Consider the following 25,346-nt stretch of genomic DNA (forward strand, 5'->3'; position numbering starts at 1 on the left):
GAAGAGGGCAGTTAGGTTAATTAATGATTCATCTCTAACAGAGTCTCTCCACTCGCTGCCTCATAGACGCACTGTTTCTGCTGCATGCCTCTTCTACAGATACTTCCATGGGCACTGTTCTTCTGAATTGGCTTCTATAATTCCCGCTCTCTCTTTCAAAACAGTCCGAACACTTGCCGCCACCAGCCAACATCCATTTACTGTCCAACTTCAAACCCACAGAACCAACTTTTCATCTTCCTCATTTATTCATTCAACTGCCGTTTTCTGGAACAACCTTCCTTCATACGTATTTCCTGAAAATTACAATCTACAGAAGTTCAAGTCCAATGTCAACAAATATCTTCTTTCGTCTTCTCAATCTCCAACCCAAGCACGGTACTAAGTACTATAGGTTATAATACCTCTCGTGTTTGGGGTTCTCATAAAAAAAAAAAAAAAAAAAAACCTATGTCTCCCTTTGATCCTCCTTTTTGGATTGGGGGTCACATTTGCACATCTCCAGTCCATGGGTACCTCCCCCTGAGTCCAGGAAAGCTCTCATAATTATGGCTAAGGGTTTGCTTACTTCCTTTGCCGCCTCCTTTAATATAACTAAATAGATTCCATCCCCCCCAGGTGTCTTTCTTGTGTATATCTTCAACAATTTCTCCTCCACTTTACTCTCAGTTATTACAAGATTATCTAGCTTACTGCCAGAGTTGAATACACCTCTGGCATTCTCCTCGCTGAATAACGTCTCATGTGTGAATGTCGATGGAAAATATTCATTTAGTTTGTTAGCTACCTGAGCACGATCATCAACAGTTGAACCATCGTTATCAAGTGGACCAATCTGATTCATCCCCTTCCTTCTAAAGTTTACATAGGTAAAGAACTCTTTGCTGTTTTTCTTGTGCATCCTTTGCCAACGTTTCTCGTAATCTGCCTTCGCCTGCCTAACCTCCTTTGTAACTTGGTTACAGACCAGCTTATATCTATCATAGGCTTCTGTGTCACATGTTAATTTATATGTATCCCATGCATTTTTCTTCTCTTTCACATGTCTAATTAGTTCATCTGACATCCATTTAGGCCTAAATCGTGAACAATATTTCTTTGTTGGTATGAAAAGCCTAGTAGCTTCCAAGATTAATTCTTTGAATGCTTCCCATTTTGAATTTGCTGTTGGTAACATCATCAGTTGGTTCCACTGTATAGAATTTAAATACTGTTTCAGACCACCGTAGTCACCTTTACGAAAGCAAAAACCCTTCCCTTGACCCTTGATGATAGTTACCTCTTTGAGTAAATCCCACTTCAGCACACTGTGATCACTGCCACATAGTGGTTCCTTTATCTGCAGATTCTTGATGCATGAAGAATCACTACTGATAATCAAATTCAAGGTCAGAACATCATGATGATGTTGAGGTGTCACAGGCTGGCTCAACTGGCACGAGTCTTGCTGCTGATCACACTTTGCAATGCTAGAGAATGTTGAGGCAAATTGCCTCAACATTCTCTAGCGTAAATGTTGAGGCAGTTTGCTCTACAAGACTGTCTGAAGTTGAAAAGATTGCTGAAAATGAAAATCTGCTGACCAGGGTGAAATGATTCACTACAAAAGATCCAGGGTTGTGGCGAGATTTTTCTGCTGGTGATGTGGCTTATTGGATTGCCTGCGGACCCAGTGACTGCCACCACCACAATGGGCCGTATGACAAATCTTGCTGAACTTTCAAAAGTGGCAAACAAACAAACAAGATACTGTTCACAAACATTTCTTTGGGGTAAAAGCCAATGGTGAGCAATACAAGAGAGAATGGTTATTGTATTCACCATCAACAGGATTAGCTTACTGCTTTGTATGTAAACATTTTGCCCCTAAATGTTCCTTATGTTTTGTTGAAAGAGAAAAGTATAGTGACTGGTGAAATACTAGTGTAATTGCTCATCGTGATAGAAGCACTACTCACTGAGACTCTGTGCTAACATACTTATCTCGCAGACAAGGTTTGGCTTGCGACAAGAGTTGGAAAAACAAATTAAAGAAGAGGGTAATTACTGGTACCATGTCTTGGAACGTGTAATAGCCATTATTCGTACGTTAGCTGAACGTGGCCTAGCTTTTCGAGGAACAGATGAAATTTTTGACTTGCTGCAGAATGGGAATATTTTAGGGCTGCTTGAGCTCATAAGTCAAGTAAAGCACATTTTGAAATATGGAAATTCTGTAAAAGGAAATTCTTCTCTGTCCAGAACCATCTGTGAGGAGATGGTTTTGGACAGATAAGAAAACAATGAATGCACGGACCTTCTAAGCCAAAATCATCATGGCTTAGAAGGTCCGTGCATTCATTGTTTGATGAAGTAAATTCTTCTAGTTGTTCTACCATGTCAGTTGATTCAACACCGGATCTATCACATATAGATCGGTTAAGTGTTGTGCTTCGATACATAAAAGCTTTTTAACCTTTATGGAACCGAAAAATGATACCGGTGAGGAAATACCACACCAGGTATTGCAGTATTTATGAGAAGTTTGCAAACTAAATTTTTCAAAATGTAGGGGTCAGTCCAACGACAACGCTTCTAACATGTCTGGTCATTATAAGGGGATACAGCAAAATGTTTTAGAAGAAAATAAAGTACACGTGCCTTGAGTGACCGGGGTTCAAGCACGTGACTGCTGAATACGGTGCTGTTTCTTGTATTCTGTGTATTTTGTAAACTCCTGTGATCGTTTGGTCGTCCCGGAGTATAAACAGAAAATTTATTTATTTTTTTTATTTAAAATAAGTTTGTCATATATGTGCCCTATGCAGCCCATTCATTAAATCTGGTAGGCAGAAGTGTTGCTGACTGCTGTCAAGTGGCAGTTAATTATTTTTTTCTACAGTGCATTTGCTCTATACATTTTTTTTTAGCTTCAACCAGCCAGTGGAAAATTCTTAAAGCTTGTCTGGGAAATGAACCTGTGTAAAATCCCTCTCAAATACCAGATTGGAGGTATATGCAATGGCAACAGCAGCAATTTTGAAATGTTTCTTTAAGATATTGGAAGCTTTAGAAAGTTTAGCTGAAGACTAGTCACAAAAGAAAGAGACACTAGAAGAGAAGGAGACAATATTGCAAATAAGATGCAAGAGGTAGAATTTGTTTTCATGTTGATCATGGGGGATGAGATTTTGCAAAGGTTTCATAGAGCAAGTCAAGCTTTGCAAAGTGAAGATATGAACTTAAAAACATGTGCAGATCTGTATGGGTCATTAGTTAACCAACTATGCTCTTTAAGAGATGACTTTGAAAAATTTGAAGCACTTGTAAAGGAAATACTACCAGATGTTGATTCCAAGACCGTTCAAACTCTCAAATGTATCAGAAAGAAGGTACCCAATGATGGAGAGGCACCAGAAGTAGATCTGGATGTCAGAGATAAATTTTGTATCACAAACGTTTACCTAATTATTGACAAACTAAAAACTGAGAAAAGGAGAGTTGTACAAAGAAATAGCAGACAGATTTTCCTTTCTAAGTGATGTGCCAAATAATGTCATTTCATCTGCTGAAACTGAAAGGTACTCTCACTGCTCTCAAAAACTAATTGATGCTTACCCAGAAGACTTGGACAATAATCTCTCTGCTGAGCTTCAGCAGTTTCACCAATATGTGCACCATAAGTTCAGTGTAACAAAAAGTATAAAAACCAGATTCAGTCATGCTAAACTTTATAAAATATTCGTAGAAGACAAAATTTATTGTGCGTTTCCATTTGTAGATATTGCCTTGCGTGTTTTTTTTAACATTAATGGTTACGAATTACACAGCTGAGCTTTCATTTTTTTCAACTCAAGCACATTAAAAATCCCAAGAGAACAGCTATATGACGAGACAGTTTGGATGCCTTGTCTCTGCTATGTATAGAAGCAGATTTGTTATGCCAAATTGTTTTGGGGACTTGATAAAAGACTTTGCAATTAAAAAATCTAGAATAAAATGTTTTAAAAAGTAAATAAATATAAACCTATAGGTAAATCTTTGCCTATATTTTTTACTGCTATTTAGGGTTTTTGTTAAAAAAATAAAAATTTTAAAAAACCACAAGTTTTTATTTAATATAGTTGTGGGGGTCTTGCCTGGAAAAAAAACTGAAAAAAGGTTATAAATTTTCAAACTCTTATTTCATGTTCAGCACTTAACTGAGTCTTAATGTCTTGTAAGTTAAGCAATGGAGAGGCCAAGGGGGCACCATTGTTGGGTTGTGCTTAGGGCAATACTTGGCTGTAATCCAGCACTGCAATTAGCACAAGTCATTTGTACAGATTTTCTTATGTTGTCAAAGTTATAAGTTTAAGAGATATTATTTGACTACCATGTGGACATATGGCTGGATGCTGTTATGTGAAAGAAATAGTTTGTTCTCAGTGTTCAAAGACAGGACATAACTGATGGCTGTAGTTGAATTTGACTATCTATCTCAGTAAAGTAACTTAACTGTGAGATCGTGGTACCCAACATCTCACAAATCATACATTGTAAAGAGCAGGAAAACTGAAACCTTGAAACATTAATAAATCATTTTTTGTAGTGTTTTTTGTTAGTGTATTATATTTGTATCACCTTCAAAATTAGGTCTCTTAGTATTCTACTTTTGAACAGCAATTAATCATCTATAAATCACAAATCTAGGATTACATTGCAAAATGTGAGGGGCCTGAAATCTCTCCCAAAAAATTATCAGCCCTGTTCACAAGGGTCTGCTTAATTGTGTCCCCAGTTTATAGAAATATCAGTGAAACAAATCAGTGCCTTTTTCTACAGATTTTTGAATACATTTTTAGGATAAATTGATATTTGAAAGCAGCTGCCATTCATTCACAGCTCTGAATTTTTTTTTTTTTTTTTTCTTATGTGTAAATGATGGCAGGTTTTATTCATTCATACCTGCAGATTCATTTGAAGCCTTTTTCCATCTGCATTCCTTACCTCTATTTTTTGAAACAGCCCTTTGTATTTTCTGAAGATTATAACCTATATAGATTCGGTTACAGTATTAACATTCTTCTTTCTTCCAAACTTTCAAACCATTCCTAACAATAGAGCACCACAGGTTCAACCACTTTTCATCTTTGAATTAGAATTTTTTTTTTTTTTTTATTAAAATTACTCTACCATTATTTATATGGTTATTTCTTTTTCATCTTTAGATACCAATCTTTTTATTTAACTACACCATTAATGCAGATGATTAAAATAATAACCAAGAGTTATAAGCTATTAATTTTTTATAATACTTTTCATTTATGATAGGGGGGAAAAAGTTCTTGTTTATACTCCTTCACCACCAGGTTAGTGGAGTTTACAATAAATCATCAATACAAATGTTAATTACATTTAACAGTCAAATGGCTCAAACCCCAGTCCACTCAAAGAGTGCATGCTACTGCACTCACACACCTGACCACTTTGCTGTGTCATCAAGATTATTCCATTTATTCAAAATGTAGAGTCCTGAAAATTTTAGTCTCATTAAAGTGAGTTTTTCTCAATATGACTTCATTCTTACAAAAAAAAAGAAATTATATCTATTTTGAAATTATGAAATAGCTGATGCTATTTTGGTCTTTTCAAGATTAAGTAAGGCTTCCTTGTCCTCTCTTGTGTTTTTATGGTTGGTAGGATATAAATTGTTTAGTAGATGCAGTGGTCTTAATTCTCACAGTAGAGTGAAATTTGCATTTATCCTGAGTTCCTTTGGTATAGCAGCACTTTTAAACATTGCTTCACCAAAAGTTTAATCTGCCATTTATTGAAAAGCTGAGATAGCACTATAAAACCTGTTTCAGGACTTCGTCCATCATCAAATAGAAATTGATTTTCTAAACACCACCTGCTATTTGGTTATAATTAGTGCAATATCAAGGCAATTCCTGGTAAAGTCAAAGTTTATTCTACAGTAATCATTAAGACCATTGCATTTATTAGGCAGTTTAAATCCTATCAGCCACAAAAACACAAGAGAAAATAAAGTCCTGCATTCATAATTTTGAAGTTAAACCTATGTAAATTAAGTATTTTATTTTTTTAAATTAAAAAGTTTTTAAACATCAGTTTTTACAATTGCAACAATTGTAAAGCAGTTATTAATCAGTCCAAACTAGAGTTTGAACAGGCTAAGAGTAGAAAACTTGCTTCTTGCCCTAATGGTAGCCAAGCATTCTGGTCTCTTGCCAAAGCTATTGGCCACAACTTTTGCCCATTTCTGCTCCCACCTCTGTCCAAACCAGATGGTTCTGTTGTCACTTCAGCCAAGGATAAAGCTGACCTGCTAGAATCCCATTTTTCTTCCAGCTCATGTATTAATGATCTTGGTAAAACACCTCCCACCATTCCCAACACGCTCCATTCAATGCCTCCTATGGTCTTCCGTCAAAAGGATATCAGAAGGATTTTGATGAATCTTGATGCTAAGAAAGCTCCAGGTCCTGATGGTATTTCTCCACTTGTTCTCAAAACCTGTGATCCTGAACTTACCCCTATTCTTTGCCGTCTTTTTTCACTTTCTTATTCCAAAGGTGTTTTTCCTTCTGCTTGGAAATTTGCTCATATCCAGCCAGTTCCTAAAAAGGGTGACAAATCCCTTCCATCCAATTATTGTCCCATTGCAATTACTTCTACTCTTTCTAAAGTAATGGACAAATCAATTAACCGCCAACTCTTAAACTACCTAGAAACTTTCCATCTGATCAACGATCGCCAGTATGGATTCCGTCAGTGTCGATCCACTGGTGATATTCTGGCTTATGTTACCCATTTATGGACTAATTCAGTGGAAAGGTTTGGTGAAACACAAGTAGTTGCTCTTGACATCTCAAAGGCTTTTGACCGTGTTTGGCATAAAGGTCTTCTAAACAAGCTTCCATCTTATGGTTTGCCAACTGTTTTTAGTAATTGGTTATCCAGTTTTCTCTCTGATCGCTCACTGAGGGTGATGGTAGATGGCTCTCTGTCTTCTAACTTCTCCACTAATGCCGGTGTCCCCCAAGGTTCAGTTCTTTCCCCCACTCTTTTCCTCTTGTATATCAATGACCTTCTTCCATTGACTGGAAATCCTATCCATAGTTTTGCCGATGATAGCACATTGCATTCAACTTTCCATTTTGAGAAACCTTGTCCTGCTCAATCAGCTTCAACTTCTCGAAAATCTGCTACCAATTCCTTAAATGCTGATCTTCAGGTAATTCTCCAGTGGGGCAAAGACAACTTAGTTGATTTCAACCCTTCTAAAACTCAGTCTTGTCTTATATCTCGCAAAAAGGATTCTTCTGCTCCTATGCTTATCTTTAGTGACACTCCGATTTCTAGGCAAAATGATATATCTCTTTTGGGGATTACCCTGACTTCTAATCTCTCCTGGTACAAGCACATTACAAATATTGCTTCCTCTGCATCTAAAAAACTTGGTTTTCTCTTTCGCTCTCGGCGTTACTTTTCTTCCAAACAGCTGCTCACTCTGTATAAATCACAAATCCGCCCTGCCATGGAATATTGTTCCCACATCTGGAGTGGTGCCCCCAAAACCTCTCTCAGGCTTCTTGATTCCATTCAGAAGAGGGCAGTTAGGTTAATTAATGATTCATCTCTAACAGAGTCTCTCCACTGGCTTTCTCATAGACGCACTGTTTCTGCTGCATGCCTCTTCTACAGATACTTCCATGGGCACTGTTCTTCTGAATTGGCTTTTATAATTCTCGCTCTCTCTCTCTCTCTCTCTCTCTCTCTCTTTCAAAACAGTCCGAACACGTGCCGCCACCAGCCAACATCCATTTACTGTCCAACTTCAAACCCACAGAACCAACTTTTCATCTTCCTCATTTATTCATTCAACTGCCGTTTTCTGGAACAACCTTCCTTCATACGTATTTCCTGAAAATTACAATCTACAGAAGTTCAAGTCCAATGTCAACAAATATCTTCTTTCGTCTTCTCAACCTCCAACCCAAGCACGGTACTAAGTACTATAGGTTCTAATACCTCTCGTGTTTGGGGTTCACATAAAAAAATAAAAAAAAAAAAAAAAAAGTTGGAACACTTTTTAGCTCTATAGCAAGTAATAAGATAAATTGCTATAGATCTAAAATATGAGTAAAGTAAAATGAATCCTGAAAATTTCTCTCAACTTCTTAATGGTTTTTTTTTTATTAATTTTAATAAATAAAATTGCAAAACAGTGGCACCTTGTATTATACTACCCTGTATTACAAAATTTTAATAATGCCCAAGGAAAATTATTAACGCAAAAAAATTAGGTCTAATAAATGATTTATGTTTTAAAAAATCAAATTGTCCAGTAAATTCCAGTATCCGAGTATACTTTTATGCTGCTTTACATCCTGTATATCAATTAGCACTTGTGCAGCTGCACCTACCTGGTTGGCGTTCAAAATATTTCTCAGCCTAGTAATAGTCACTGATTAAGAATACAAATCAGCTGCACTGAAGCACACATAGCATTTACCTGTTCTTTATCAGAATGAAACTTTTACCTAATCATATTTTTTATATTCTAATAGAAGTATAACATCCATATACAATGTAGTGTCATATTTAATGGTGATTACCAGTGAAAGTCTCCAGTAGTATTCATAGATAAACTATGAATTAGGATCACATCTCTTATAGGTGCCATTTTATAATCTTATTTAGCACTATTTTCATGTCAGTACAAATTATCCTTGCTCCCATTTTCCTTAGATTATCAGTTCTACTATGGACAAGAAGCTATGTTTGTGAGGAATTTATAATTTTTTTATAAAAATTATAATAAAAATTTTATAATAATATAATTTATAATAATCAGTTATTTTTTTTTTCCAGCAAATATCTTTGAAGAAGCTAATCAAGTGAAAGAAACCTTTACAAGTCTGGTTAATGCAAGGTTTCTTCAAAGAACTCCCATAATAAATACTGTGATAGAAAACAGCAAATCTGTCATTACAGCAAGTTCAGAAAATGAAATGTATATTATACCTGAGGTAATATATGTTAGGATTTTGATTTGTATGGTGGTTTTTAAAAATTATTTATTTTAAAATGAACCACTATTTTGTTATGTGTATAATGCAAAATTAGTTTATTTATTAATTAAGCACTTTTTACCCAATTCCTAAGCTTATTACAAAGGTGACATTTCAGGAACCTTGTTAAACCCCATCATCAGACTGATGATGAGACTGGCACTTTATTGTTTATTTATCTTCCTTTTAGGAATATACTGCTCATGCAGTTATTTCTAATTCTTGTCTTTCATTTGTTTTCTCTGAAGAAATCCATTAACATATTTTGTGTTTAAGCTGGTCAGTTTCCATGGGAGTAATGTCCTTTATATATTCTGCTACTACCTGCTTTCCACTATCTTCTTAACTGAATGTTCAACACCAAATGCTTGCATGGTTGGGGGGGTTTAGTCTTGGTGAGGGGAATAGCAAGAGTGGAAACACTGTTTAAATTCTTGTATACAGTAGTCCAAAGTGTTTTACCTGTTGAATTCTGATTTCTGTTTGCATCAAATCCAGAAGTGCTACTTGTAGGCTGTCAGTTGGTACTGCACATCACTAAGACTTTTAATTATAAATGAAACTTAATGGAGTGCAAAATTTCATTTGTCACTATTATGTGTCATGCAGTGGACTCTTCCCACATAAGTTCAGAGGAGTGCACCAGATAGAATACAGGAACATCACTGTTTAGCAGTTGTTTGTTTGTTATTTGGTTTTTAGGAGCATTAGCAACTAAGGCCATATTGCTCCAGGATATGCGGTGGTCATTCCCTGACCTTTCTGCATCCTCCGTATTTGGTGGTGACAGGCTCGAACCTCGGTCTAATCAAGAAGCGTGTGCTACGCACTGCTGCTCCTTCCCACCTGGCTACTGAGGCGCCGTTTATCAGTCATGTGAACTTGAACTACAATTAACTCGAATGCACGGATTGCTGTACCTTGATTACCCAGCTATGGCATATTTTCATTTGTTGGTTGGCAGACCCCAGGGTTTCCCATTACCCAGCTATGGTAACCCTAATATGTCTTTTACATCAAAATCAGTTTGGAAATGTTTGATTCTTGCTACCAGACTTGAGTGATTAATCCACATTCTTCAGCCAAGTAATTTTAATGGACTTAACACTTTCCAAATAGTGGACAGTTTAATTAGCTTCATACAAAGACTTTAAGGCTCCCTCCTTGAACCAAATTTTTTTTTTTTTTTTCATCTCATGAAATATGCAAATCAACCTACTGATGCCTCATAGTCTTAGTAGTCTCAACTTGATAGTCACTTATCCAAACCAGCTCAGCCAACTCCAGCATCAAAAAAGTGCAGTGCATATTTTGGCCTTACTTGAATACATATGAAATAGAATTGTGCCAGAGAAACCTTGGAAATCAGTAAAGCAGTTATTAATATTGACCTGGTTAGCAATGTGCAGGTTAAACATTCAACAATGGATTGGATAACCTTTTCCTGATTTAAATGATGATTTAAAAAATAAAACATTTTGGTAATTTTAAACTCTGTTATTATGTCTTATTGCTTTTTTTTTTTTTTTTTTTTGTTCTTTCTAGGAACCCAGATTTACCAAAAGATGATTTAATGCCACAATAAAGATTGCAACATCTATGAGTGGGTTGTGTTCATGTAAAGTTTTTATTCATTTATTCTAATGACAAAATAAGTATACCAGATTTATTTTACAAACTCTCTTCACTCTCAGACATTGCTTCTGCCCTGTACCTTTTTTAATATATTTTTATGGCCATTGTTCTTCTGAATTAGCATCCCCTTCCTTCCAAATCTGTCTAAATATGTGTGTGAAATAGTCAGCCATTCACTCTTCAATTTCAAACTTACAGAACTAAATTTTCCTTTTTCTCTTCCTCATTTATCCTTTCTACTTCTGCTCTTTAGAACAGTCACATGTATTTCCTGAAAATTACATTCTACAAAAGTTATAAGAAGTCTGCAGACTATCTTGTCCTGTCATCTGTTTTGCAACCAGCATGATTTAAACTGTTTAGATAATGCAATAGCATTAATATTCACAGGTGAACAAACTTACCTTTGCAACAAGTTGTCCTTGCATTTCATTACTTTCAAACAACTGGCTGTGCCAAAAAGTTAATTGGCCATTTATTTAAAGATTAGACACTGCTATGACAGACTGTTTCAGGGCTAAGTTAGTCCTAAAATAGTTGGTCATAGCAGTGTCTAATCAGATAGTAGGTGGTAACTACTGACAATACTCATGCAAAATAGTTGTGAAGTTGTTTGATGTGAACTGCCATGCAGTATATGAAGTCAGAGCTTCAAATTGTAATGTAGCTAATGATATATGGTCTCAGAGGATTATAAGAAGTTTGCTGATCTTTGTCCTTAATGCTCATAGCAGAGTAAACTTGTCTTTGCAAAGAGTTACCCTTGTATTGTATTACTTTCATATACTGCATGGCAGCTCACATCATACAACTTCTTTACAATTGTTTTGTCTGAATATTACCACTAATACCTGATGAGGGACCAGCTAGTCCTGAAACAGTCTGCAATTAGGATATCTCATCTTTTAAGAAATGGCCAGTTAACCATTTGATGAGGCCATTTGTTTGAAAGTAGTGCAATACTGGGAAAACTTGTTGTGAAGGTAAGTTTGTTGTGCTTTGAGCATTAAGATCATTGCATTATTAGTTTTAATTTTGTTGGTAGCAAAAACACAAAAAGACAAGATAATGTCCTACAAACCTCTTATGATTTGTCTGAGGGCCATACAGCATTAGCTATAGTATAACTTTGAAACTCTAACTACAGAAATCCAAGTCCATTGTCAACAAGTGTACTCTCTTTTTGCAATATTGCCTATTCAAGGTACTAGACTTTTACTACCATTTTAATAGCTTTTAAAAGTTTTAATATCATTTTATGTTTTGGGCCACCATTAAAAAAAAAAAAACATTTTCATGCATTCAACAGATCATAACAAAAATATACTCGAAAAAGAAGTAAATTTCTATTCTTCTATGACTCCTTTTTATAAACCATATATAATAAATAAATAAATATTAATAAATGCCTTTAAGTTACTGCTAGTAAATACAGTGGATGTATTCTTGATTTATTTATATGCATTGTTTTCTATTCTACTATACTTAGGAATAGTATCAGCAATGTATGAATCCATGAGTAAAGAATTTTTATTTTATTTCATGATTGTTTATTGTTGTTTTCTTTCAAGATTAAGCTTCACAAGCTTGTGAAGCAAATTGGAGAAAATAAAGAAAATGAAGAGCCACCAGCAAAACGCAAAAAAGTAGAGGATGAGCCTCCTCTTGATGAAGATATTTATTGGAGAGTAAATTTTGATCGGTTTCATCAGTACTTCAGGTAAGCATATTGAGAATGGGAGTAATTTTTAAGCTTGTATGTTACACTTTTTTTCTTCCCGTTTATAGTCCTCATAGCTAGCATATTAAAGTAGCATTGCTTCACTCATTCCCCTCGACGTGGGCACCTGTACGTGGTGAGGGGACCTCCCAGTGACGCTGCTGGACTTCCAGACTAGCATCACTGGGATCCAACGCCCACAGCCCAGGTTCCAGGCTTACATCAATGGAATCCGGCATGTTTGCTGTGCGCTGCGACCCGTGGAAATTCGGAAAGGGGGACCCTGGTGGTTGAGGGGCCCAGCTTCAATACACCACTTTGGCCCCTGCTTCGACAAGACGGGTGGTCCTGGAAGGCCCAGCTAGGATCAATCGGCTAGTAGGCTTGCCTGCGAGGGTCAACCGTGTCAATGCCATGCCCGTACCCTCATGGTCTGAGGGACAGGATTCAGGCTGGCGGCGGTGTGGGTATGGTGTCTGGGTCGCCCTGGCGTTCCACTCCCGAGCGCATTTATTGCATGCCGGGTAGTGGGCGTCCCTTTGGGCTCCGTGGTGGGTGGGGAGCCCGGGCACTGAACCATATAAAAACTGTATGAATCCTGATAAATTAACTTCTTCAGGGGCCCCAACCCGGTCCCTATCTGAAACCATAGAGAAAGATTCAGATAGCATTATTGCTACAAAGAGGGAGCGAACAGAAATATCATCAGAGCCTGTTCCAAGATTTCTAATTATACATTCTACCAATGAAACACCGATTGGCAAAATGTCACCCTTTTTTATACAAAAAGGGTTAGATGGGTTAGCAGGGTCACCCAAATCAGTTAAGAGGCTCTGTTCTGGAGACCTTTTAATTGAAACTAAAACTGACAGGCAATCTGAACATCTACTCCGAGTAACATCAATCGGAGGAATACCTATAACAGTGACACCACACAGAACACTAAATTCATCGAGAGGTGTAATTTCAGAGTGGGACCTTCTCGACGTTACCGAGGAGGAAATCTGCTCGGAATTGAAGTCACAGGGAGTTATTGATGTCAAGAGAATTAGTGCGCATAGGGATGGGAAACTTGTTAAAACCAGGAGCATTATCCTGACTTTTAACTCGCCCAAACCTCCTGATGAGATTAAAGCTGGCTACATCAACTGTCCAGTGCGTCCATATGTTCCAAACCCTTTACAGTGTTTTAAATGCCAGAAATATGGACATTCTCAAATGGCCTGCCGTGGAGTCCTTGCATGCGCTCGATGTGGTGCAAAGGACCACGAAACAACAGCATGTTCAGCCACAAAACCCACCTTCATTAACTGTGAGGGAGAACATCCAGCCTATTCAGGAAGCATGCCAGAGGTGGAAAGAAGAAAAAGAAATTCAACGGCTGAAGGCAGAGCTAAACATATCGTACCAGGAGGCAAGGAAAGTGGTGAAACCTCTCAACATCAACAAACCTACCTACGCCCAGAAGGTAGCAGGGAGGTGTTCCATTGGAACTCAGACGGACATGTCCATCCCTCCAAAAGAATCATTTACTCCCATCGCACGATATCTCTTAAGCTCCCAAAAACCTGCACAGAAGGACCAATCAGCTGCCACTCCTATATCGTTATCTCCTAATGCTCCGCAAGTAACAAAAGCAATTGCAAAAGAAAAGAATAAGAAAGGTGAAGCATCCCTTAATACGCAAGAAAACATGGATGTCGAGCAGAAGGAGGTACAAGAAGACTCAGTTTTGGAGCTCTTTGCTGAGGAGGAAATGAACACTGGACAGCGTCCGTACTTCTCCAGGAAGGAGAAAGCCAAAGCTGAAAAAGGTAAGCCCTCAGCACCTCGGAAGCCACCTGATGGACCCACCAAGCCAAAATAATGGCTAAATTCCTACAGTGGAACTGTCGTGGATTCCAGCAAAATACTGATGACATCAAGGCACTCCTGCAAAAGCACAAACCAGCTTGCTTTTGCATACAGGAGACTTATTTAAAGGCAAATGATAACCTCACAATGCATAACATTACCATCATTCATAAGGATAGAATTGTGGATGGTCCTGCTCACGGAGGAGTCGCAATCCTCATCGGCAACCAGATCCCATTTCAGCCTTTGCAGCTTACAACTAGCTTTGAGGCTGTAGCAATTCGCCTTAAAGTGGGGTTCTTATTAACTGTCTGCTCTGTTTATTTGCCACCTGGGATTGACATCCCCCAGAAAGGCCTTGATGATCTTATCATGCAATTGCCTTCCCCTTGTTTAATATTTGGGGATTTCAATGGACATAATACTCTGTGGGGTGGTGCTAACATCAATCGAAGGGGACAAGTCATAGAGCATATGCTCACTGACAATGACCTCTCCCTCTTAAATGTGGGAACAAACACCTTCTTCCATATGCCTACCTGTACATTCTCTGCCCATTGATCTTTCTATCTGCTCCCTTTCTCTCCTTCCTTCACGTACTTGGGAGGTAGAAGAAAATCCATATGGAAGTGATCACTTCCCCGTGATAACCACCCTAACTAGTTGCAGACCATGTTTGCCGTTTAGCTTACCGCGGTGGAAGATTGATCAGGCTGACTGGAATGCCTTCCAACATCAGGGAAATTTTGATCTCAGCACCGTCAGTCAAGAGCCTATCAATGATGCAGTAACGTACATCACAGATGTACGTTACTGCATCATTGATACAGTAACGTACACAACCTTCAATGCTAAGGTTGGAAAAAGGCAAAACAGCGCAGAAAGAGGAACTATAGGAAATTTTGGAATTGGTGAAAGAAATAAAAGAGGTGAAAGACTTGTGGAATTTGCAGAATCTCAAGGAATGTCAGTAATGAACACTTTTTTCAAGAAAAGGGTGAACAGAAAGTGGACATGGAAGAGTCCAAATGGATTAACAACTAATGAAATCGACTTCATCCTCACTAACAGAAGATATATTGTGAATGATGTTACCGTCCTGAATAAGGTAAATGTTGGAAGTGATCACAGAATGGTAAGATGTACACTTGATATAGATGTAGGAAAGGAAAGGAAAAAACTGACTTGAGTAAATAATACAAAGGTCTTTGAAATAACAGAGGAGGAGAAAAAGCAGTATGTACTGGAACTTAAGAACAAGTTTGAGCTTCTGCAGACTGCTCAGGACCAAGATATCGACGAGGAATATTACAACTTTCTGAAAGTGATAAAGCCCAAGAAACCTATAGGGAAACAGAAATCCAAAGAAGAAAAAATTAGTCAAGAAACACTTGTCATGATGAACCAAAGACGACAAATGAAGAGCAAGAAAAACACTGACAGGGAGAAAATTGAGTATACTGAGTTATGCAAAGCCATTAGAAAGAGACTCAGAGAGGACATAAGAAGATTTAACACAAGAAAAGTAGAACAAGCATTAAGGGAAAACAAAGGATTTAAATCAGCAGCCATTAGCAGTAATACAGAAAGACAAATGATACTGAAACTGAAGAATAGCGATGGTGTACTTATAAACAGCAGAGAAGGCATAATTCAAATAGCAGAAGACTACTATAGAGAATTATACAAGGAGCGAGGGAATGATACCAGCAGTGGGGAAGATGGATTGCAAAGTAGCAACACATACGACATACCCGATATTCTTCCTGATGAGGTAGAACATACATTGAAGAAAATGAAGAATCGGAAAGCCCCGGGGGAAGATGAAGTTACTGTAGAGTTGTTAAAATTGGGAGGAAGAGACGTAACACAAAAACTGGCAAGGCTCTTCACAAAGTGCATTAGAAAAGGTGTGATGCCTATGCAGTGGAATAATGCAATCATAGTTTTGCTGCATAAGAAAGGAGATAAATCGGAAATTGGAAATTATAGACCAATTAGCTTGTTATCCCATATCTACAAGTTGTTCACAAGGGTCATTACTAACAGATTAGAAAGAATACTTGATGAGAATCAACCGAAAGAGCAATTAGGACAGGATTCTCAACTATGGATCACCTTCACGTAATATCACAGCTAATGGAGAAAGCAAATGAATATAAAACACCATTATGCCTGGCATTTGTGGATTATGAAAAGGCATTTGACTCCATACAGCATAAGGCAATGTTTCGGGCACTGGAAAGACAAGGCATAGATACTCCATATATTATGATTTTGAAGAAAATATATGAGAGTGCTACATCCTTTATTAGACTAGACAAAGACAGTAGGAAATTTAAAATCGAGAAAGGAGTTCGACAAGGAGACACAATATCTCCGAAGCTGTTTACTGCTGCCCTTGAGGAAGCTTTCAGAAGATTAGACTGGTCGCAGAAAGGAGTCAATGTGAACGGAGAGTACTTAAACCATTTACGATTTGCAGATGACATTGTGGTCATAAGCCACGATCCCAAAGAATTAGAGGAAAATCTTAATCAGCTATGCACAATTAGTAAGGATTTTGGACTAAAGATGAATATGGCTAAAACAAAAGTAATGATGAACAAGTATGCCACGGAAAGGGAAATAATGATTGAAGGAGCAGTAATTGAAAAGGTGGAGTCATATACTTATCTGGGACAAGTTATTAGCTGTAATAATGATAAATGGCTGGAAGTCAAGAGAAGAATAAATTTTGGATGGATAGCATTCAGGAAATATAGTCACATACTGAAGAGCAATATCCCAGTTTGTCTGAAACGTAAAATAATGAACCAATGTATACTCCCCACCATGACTTATGGAAGTGAAACTTGGGCACTCACCAAAAGAATGGAAGAGAAGCTAAGAACTACACAGCGAAGAATGGAACGAATTATATTGGGAATCAGACTGTTAGATAAGAAGAGAAACACATGGATTAGGCAGCAAACTCAAGTAAAGGACATTCTTATCAAAACTAAAGAACTAAAATGGTCTTGGGCAGGACACATAGCTCGAAGACATGATGACAGATGGACTAAGAAAATAACAGAATGGTACCCAAGAGGAGCTAGAAGAAAACCTGGAAGACAAAGGCGGAGATGGATAGATGAAATTCATGAGTTTTTGAGTAGTAAATGGATGGCCAGTGCTCAAAACAGAAGGAACTGGAAAGTTGCTGGAGAGGCCTTCATCCTGCAGTGGATTGAAAATGGCTGATGATGATGATGATGATGACATCACAGAAATTATTGTCCAAGCAGCTGCGAATGCTGTTCCAAAAACATCTGCCCGGTTTCCACCATTTCCCAAACCTTGGTGGAATTCACAATGCACAGCAGCAAAAATGGCTCAAAACAAAGCGTGGGGAATATTCCGCCGATATCCTACCATGACCAACCTTATAGCCTTTAAACGCTTACGAGCCAAAGCACGCTATATCCGCCGTCAGAGTCAAAAGGAATCGTGGATCCGTTTTACCTCATCCATTAACCAATCTACCAAGTCTAAGGTGGTCTGGGATAAAATCCAGAAAATTAAGGGAAAATATACATCCCACCCTTCTTCAATCCTAGATTATAATGGATGCACTATTGCAGATCCAACTGCAATAGCTAATTCTCTTGGGGAAACATTCTCTAACATCTCTGCAACATCATCGTATTCCCCAGAGTTCCTGGTCCTGAAAAATAAAATCGAAAATCTGGCACTTCATTTTAAGTCTAAGAGCCTTTATCCCTACAACGAGGCATTTACTATACAGGAACTGAAAAGAACCCTCATTCTTTCCAAAGCAAGTGCTGTTGGACCAGATGGCATCCATTATGAAATGATTAAGCATCTTTCACCAAAATCTATGGATTGTCTGCTCCTTCTATATAACAGAATGTTTATTGAAGGGTAGTTTCCGGATTCCTGGTGCAAGGCAATTGTTCTTGCCTTTGCTAAGCCAGGAAAGGATCCAAAAGTCACTACCAATTATCGTCCTATTGCTCTGACTAGCTGTCTGTGCAAAATCCTTCTCTCCAACATCCAGTGCGGCTTCCGAAGGAACCGCTCCACTTTGGACCATCTTATTAGACTGGAAACATCCATCCGGGATGCTTTCCTAAAACGCGAACACTTGGTGTCAGTGTTCTTTGACATGGAGAAAGCGTACGACACAACTTGGAGATTTGGCATCTTAAAAGATCTGCATAGTCTTGGTCTTAGAGGGCAACTCCCCATTTTTATTAAAAACTTTTTAGCCAATCGATCTTTCCAAGTTCGTGTGGGATCCTCACTCCCTCGTTCCTTCAGCCAAGAGGAGGGAGTACCACAAGGATCAGTATTAAGTGTCACGCTTTTTGCCATCAAAGTAAATTCCATCACAGAACAACTTCCTCCAACTGTAAACAGTGCCCTCTATGTTGATGACTTTAGCATATTTTGTCAGTCATGCAACATGAGGGTTATTGAAAGACAACTGCAGAAAGCCATTGATCGCCTCAACTCCTGGGCACTTGCTAATGCCTTCAGGTTCTCTCTGGAGAAGACTGTTTGCGTACACTTTTGTCGTTAAGTGTAATCTTCATCCTGAACTTGAATTAAGGCTCGGACAAAATGCTATTCCAGTAGCAGCGGACACAAAATTTTTGGGACTCGTATTTGATAAAAAGCTGACCTTTCTGGATCACATCCGTCAAATCCGCACAAAGTGCACAAGAGGGCTGAATATTCTGCGCTCTCTTTCCTCGACATCTTGGGGTGCAGATCGATGCACCCTACTATGCATCTATCGTGCACTTGTACGATCCAGACTAGATTACGGGTCCCTAGTATACAATTCGGCCAGAGACAGTGTACTTCGATGGCTGGATCCTGTCCATCATCAGGCTCTCCGTATCGCTACTGGAGCATTTCGAATGTCTCCTGTCCAGAGCTTATACATCGAAGCAAATGAACCACCGTTATCACTTCGACGTAAGCAGTTGTCTCTAAAGTACACCTTAAAACTGAAATCCCTGCCAGACCATCCTACGTGGTCATTCGTTTTTGAGCCACGATGGGAAAATTTGTACAACACCCGTAAGGCTGCCAATCATCCTTTTGGTATTCGTCTCCAAGTGCTACTCAAAGAAGTAAATATCAAGGTAGACAAGGTTTCCCAAACACCAAAGCAACCCCTTCCACCCTGACATGCTCATGTTCCAACATGTGACTTCTTCCTTAGAAATTGGGGAAAGTTGGACACTCCATCATCTGTCTACCTGCAGCTTTATTCAGCACACCGAGCTGAACATTCTGACTTCGCGCCAGTTTACACAGACGGTTCGAAGTCGGAATCATATGTGGGATCTGCCGCTGTCTTTACAGACAGCACTACATTGGAGCAGATTCCCCCTAAATGCAGCATATTTACTGCAGAGCTGCACGCTATAGAGTTAGCCTTGGATCACATTAGTAAATGCCAATACCAATGGTTCATTTTATATTCTGATTCTCTCAGCGTTTTACAGACTTTAATAACTGCGAGATATAATACTCATCCAGTTCTGTCTAGCATTCAGCAGAAGATTCACTTCCTCCGTGAACGTGAATATGATATCCGCTTCTGCTGGATTCCTAGCCACGTTGGGATTAGTGGAAATGATTTGGCTGACACCGCAGCCAAATCAGCAATTCACAATAATAATCGCTGCCTGTTAGTCCCCTATACAGACTATAGACTCCTAAGGAGGAAGTTGTTCTTCCCCAGACCCGCATAGGACATAGTCATTTGACTCATTCGTTTTTGCTGAGGGCTGATGACCCTCCTATGTGTGAGTCATGTGGCACAGTTTTATCCATGAGACACATTTTAATTGATTGTCCAGATTTTAGCAATATCCGTTTTACCGCTTTTAATCATCTGGCTGAGCCGTATACACTCAGTCAGATTTTATCTGACAATGACAGTGTCTGATATTTTTAGCTTTTTGAAATCAATAAAGGTTTTTAATCGTATTTAAAATTTATATGTTATTGTTATTTCTTTTATTGATTTATCTTTTTTATATATTTGTTATTATATATCTGGACATGTGTGGACGTGTTTTTGTAAAGGGCGGCTCCTAGAACGTGAGTTCAACTCCGCCTCGTATCTCTGTGAAGAACAGTATCACTACAAATGGACCAGATGTGTGTGACGTCGGTTTGTGTGTATTGTGTGTGTGTTCTGTTGTTCTGTTCTGGTTGTTGTTGTTGTTGTTATTTGGTTTTTAGGAGCATTAGCAACTAAGGTCATATTGCTCCCGGATATGCGGTGGTCATTCCCTGACCTTTCCGCATCCTCCGTATTTGGTGGTGACGGGCTCGAACCCCGGTCTAATCAAGAAGCGCACTGCTGCTCCTTCCCACCTGGCTACGGAGGCGCCTTCTGTTCTGGCCTCTTGGCTACCCAGAAGCATCAGTCACCTCGATAGATGATTCTGGGTACTCGTCCATACCATGGGAAGGTGGGCCAGTCCCAATGGAGCACGTACTGTCTCGATACGAGACTCTGAACCACCTGATGTTGCCAAAAGGTGGGCCAGATTTCTCTGGGGGCCCACTCCAGAGAGGGGAAAAAAAAAAAATAAAAAAAAATAAATAATAAAATAAAAATTAAATAAACTAAAAACAGAAACAAAATGTATTTCCCGTGGTGCAAAAAAGACAAAAAAAAAAATAAATAAATAAATAAATAAAATAAAATAAAATAAATAAAAAAATAAAAAATAAATAAATAAAATAAAATAATAATAATAAACAAATAAATAATTATAATAATTCCCCGTGGTGAAAAAGAAAATATATTAAATAAATAAATAAATAAATAAATAAATAAAAAAATAAAAAAAATAAAATAATAATAATAATAAAATAAATAATTAAATAAAATAAGAAAAATAAAATAAAATAAATTCCCTGTGATGAAAAAAAAAAAAAAAAAAAAAAAGGGAGAGCTGTCTGGCACCAATGATAGTCCACATCCCAGGTTGTCAGAACAGAGCACGAGTAGAAAAAAAAAAAAATGAAGCTAAGTAAATGAAAAAATAAAAAATAAAAATAAATAAATAATAATAATTATTATTATTATTATTACAGAATAATTAAATAATTTTAATCCCACAGTGAAGAGGAAGATGTAAGTCGGGGTGCCAGCAGAGAGAGAGAGCAAGAGAAAAAAAAAAAAAAATGTGAGTGGTTATCTATCCTGCACAGAGGGAGAAAGAAGAAAAGGTGAGCCAAAGCTGCTCCTAGTTATGGTGGCCTAATTAATTAGGTCACTGAGATGTTAAATTTTTATATATTACCTGGTCTTGGCGCATTATAGCCTTAGTTGCTAATGCGCCAATAAAATCCAAATCAAACCAAACCAGCTTCACTCATTTACACACTCTGTGGAAAAGTCCTGAATTTGATTCCAGTTGCTGGCAAAATTTGATAAGTACTTTCCATCAGGAGGAGGAGGAAACTTTTATGGACTTTTTTTTTCACAATTAGTTGCTCAAAAGCAATTGTTTCACATTCCTTTTCATCCAGACAGAAACTGAGAGTTTTTAATTTTTTTTAAATGAGGTAAACTAACCATAATATACAATTTACATAACATAGCATTAAGGCACTTTGGTTACATGATTTATTAAGATTTTTTTTTTTTTTTTTTGCAAAATAACACCCTATCACTTTATATGAGTTCATATCATCACCAGCTGTTTCCATAGTTGTTTTAATCATTGCATTATCATCCTCCCCTTTGTTGATTTAATGTTAAATCCTATTTTAAACAATTTTAATGATAAATTTGAAATATTTTTATTGAAATTCACCTTTAAAGAAACATGAATTTATTCAGTTAATAAGCATTTGATTAACATGCATTCACTACAAGTTGATGCTTTTCATAAAACAGTATAAGAAAGTTTGATATTTTCAGGGACCGATTAATTGTATCTGCAGCAACATCTCGAATTGACAAAAGAGCTGCAGAGATAGTTAGGACAATATTAAGAATTGCTGAAACCCGAAGTCCGCCCTGGATACCTACAACAAACCCAATTGCTCGACATGAAATTGGCAATGTTTTACAAAAGGACACATCAATTACTACAGAGGTATTTTTGTTTTCCCCTCTTAGTTTTCTGTATAATATTTTGATTATTTCTATTATTGATATTTGGATATTATGAATTTATGCAATCAGCAAGATGTAACATACACTAGTTTACTGATATAAGTATTTCATTTATATATTTTTCCCAATCTCAGGCCCTACATTTTCAAAAGGAAACAAAATATGCTTACTGTTATATACATTAACAGAAAAATATCATAATCAACATTTATGTGATATGTTGTGATGTTAAGAACTTTACGTATTTTACAGTACACTGTGTTGAATTAGTATTAATACTGGGTGCCCACAAACTTCCCTTGCTGATCTAAAATGTTATTATATGAATAGAGAACATGATACAAACCCGGAACCACTTCCTGGTGATAGAGGGTATCTTCAAGTTTTTATTCACCAATGTAAAATGTGTGTGTTGCAATAGATGGCAGCATAATCACAACAATATAATCTGGCAAAATTGACCAGCCCCCGAGAAGGTGCAGTGCATACTTTGGTTCAATGAGCTGCAATATGTCAATGCTGTTATGCATAAATTTTGAACAGGGTTTACAAAGAATCCACCAAGTAGACCTACAGTCCTGCAGTGGTACAAAATTCATAAAAGATGCCTACTTATTCAGTCAGCCTGGCTGAGGTAGTGGTCAAACATAAGTCAGTGGGGATGCAATGGAACTGGTTTGAGGAAGTTTTATGCAGAGAGCCCAGGGAAATCCATGTAATGTGTTACATTGGCATCTGAAGATGAAACCATACAATTACAGCTCGTACAGAAACTGTCGATTGAGAACAAAACCAAGAGGATGGAATTTTGTTGATAAATTTTCCATGATTACAGTTTTGTGATTATGCTGTGACCTTCTATAGCACACACACATTTTCTTGTTGGTGTATAAGAACATAAAAAGATCCTGTATCACCTGAAAGTGGTTTCAGGTTTGTATCATATTCACACAATAACATTTTAGTTTTATAAAGGAGGTTTGTGGACAACCTGTATTAGTATTAAAACAACATAATGCTGTAAGGAAGCAAACTTATTCTGCATTTGCCAAAAAAAAAAAAAAGCTTTCCCATGTTATTCCTATCATCAGAAAAGTGCCTATTCAATTACTCCTTGAAATTTTCCAACTTCTCTACCTCAGCCACCCTTATTCCAGGCAACTTATTCCAACATCAGGTGGCCAGTGGTAAACTTCATAAGATCTAGTGAAAGCTTTCTTTATATAATTTTTATTCTTTTTTATTTTATAAATTTCACACCCTTTGAAAGTACTAGCTGCAGAGGAGACTATAGTTTCATCAGGCATTGTTTACTTTTATAAGTGCCTCCCACAATATTTCTTCTAACTCAATGCAGTATAAATACATATACAGTAAACCCCCACTATTCGCGGGGGTTACGTTCCTGAGAAATGCTGCGAATACCGAAAATGCAAATACTGAGTTATGGCTCCCATAGTAATAAAGGGGGTTCCGTTCCAAAGTATGAAATATATAAGAAAAACTAGTCTAAAATTTTGTCTATGTATGTATTATATGTACCTTCATAATATGACTATGTACACAGACAGTACATAGTGAAAAATCGAAATGAAAATAAGAAACGATTTAATATTAAATGTAATATTTATTAAAAATTTCAAACCAGTGCCTTTGCTAGCTAAAAAATTTATCCCGCCAGTGCTATCAAGTTTTGTTAAAGTGTTGATAAAGGAGTTCTGCCTTTTCACGAATGATGACTGAACTTAACGGAATTTTATTAAATATTTGTTCGGTCCTCTATCCACAGATTTAAAGCTTTTTCCATTTTTTCTAATTTAACATCACGAGTTACAGAGCAAATTTTTGAAGCAATTAGCACGTTTTCACGGACACTACGGTGGATTTTTTCTTCCGATTTCTTGATTGATCGTACCGTTGACTCATTGATTTTATAATGTTTTGCCACTGAGGAGACATTTTCACCATTAGAAATTTTATCTAATAACTCAATTTCATTCACTAATGTCTTCACCTTCTTTGATATTTTCACATTTCCCCTGTTATTCGTAGTCATATTTTTGTACGGGTTAGGAAGAACTTATCCACAATAAAGTCACTTTCTTCCATTAACACACTCGAAAAAAGTCTGTTTTACACTGCAAAACAGTAGATTTATCACTTTTGTAAGCATATCAATTTATAAATTGATAAATTTATTCACTTTATAAGCATATAAATTAAAAACAAATGACGAAACTTCCCATGGCAAACGCATAACACATACTGAACAAGGATTAGCGAGAAACATCCACGCTCCCGATTTTGTCACCCCTCTCCCCCCACCCACTGAGCGTTGTTTTGACCGGGGAAGATAATTTCAGCCACACCCATGTTTTTTATGGCGGAAAATGTTCACGGCGCTTTAAAATTCCCATTTTTTTAGGTTTCATTTTATATTAAATCAGCGACCGCAAATACAGATACCGCGAATAGCGGGGGTTTACTGTAGTTGTAATTGCTCCATACATCACCTACTTCATATACATCACACACCTATTTTATATATTACTTAAAAATTCCCACTTAATGATAATTAGAATTTCCCACCAAAATAACTTGCTTACACTAGGTAACAAAACCATTTGTTACCTAGTGTAAACAAGACAAAATATATATGCTGTTATAGTTTTCTCTAGTTGAAGCCTCATCATAAAAACCTCACTTACATCTATTGATCAAAATGTGCATTTAAATTAATTTAAATTCACATTTGGATCAATAAACTATGTAAAAATGGCATGATGTCTCTCAAAGATTGCTTGAATTGTTTTCATCAACCTTAGCTTGCAATCTAAGCCTTTTGCCAGCTTATCATATCATTTACTAGTAGTCTTCAATGGTAGTTCATGGACTGACTGGTCCACAGGAATATGTA

General features: G+C 37.2%; 1 protein-coding gene across 1 annotated transcript in view; it reads left to right on the top strand.

The window, feature by feature from the left end:
- Positions 1-25,346, top strand: part of LOC150079950 (DNA-directed RNA polymerase III subunit RPC3-like) — a 92,437-nt gene that overhangs the window by 41,814 nt on the left and 25,277 nt on the right. Inside the window, exons 4-6 of the mRNA XM_090383287.1 lie at positions 8,860-9,017; positions 12,266-12,414; positions 22,232-22,409. Of these exons, the coding sequence (XP_090239413.1) occupies positions 8,860-9,017; positions 12,266-12,414; positions 22,232-22,409 (485 nt within the window). The remainder of the gene's footprint in view (positions 1-8,859; positions 9,018-12,265; positions 12,415-22,231; positions 22,410-25,346) is intronic.

Source organism: Mastigoproctus giganteus, chromosome 10, assembly GCF_048544385.1.
Source record: "Mastigoproctus giganteus isolate SK-2022 chromosome 10, ASM4854438v1, whole genome shotgun sequence".
NCBI lineage: Eukaryota > Metazoa > Arthropoda > Arachnida > Uropygi > Thelyphonidae > Mastigoproctus > Mastigoproctus giganteus.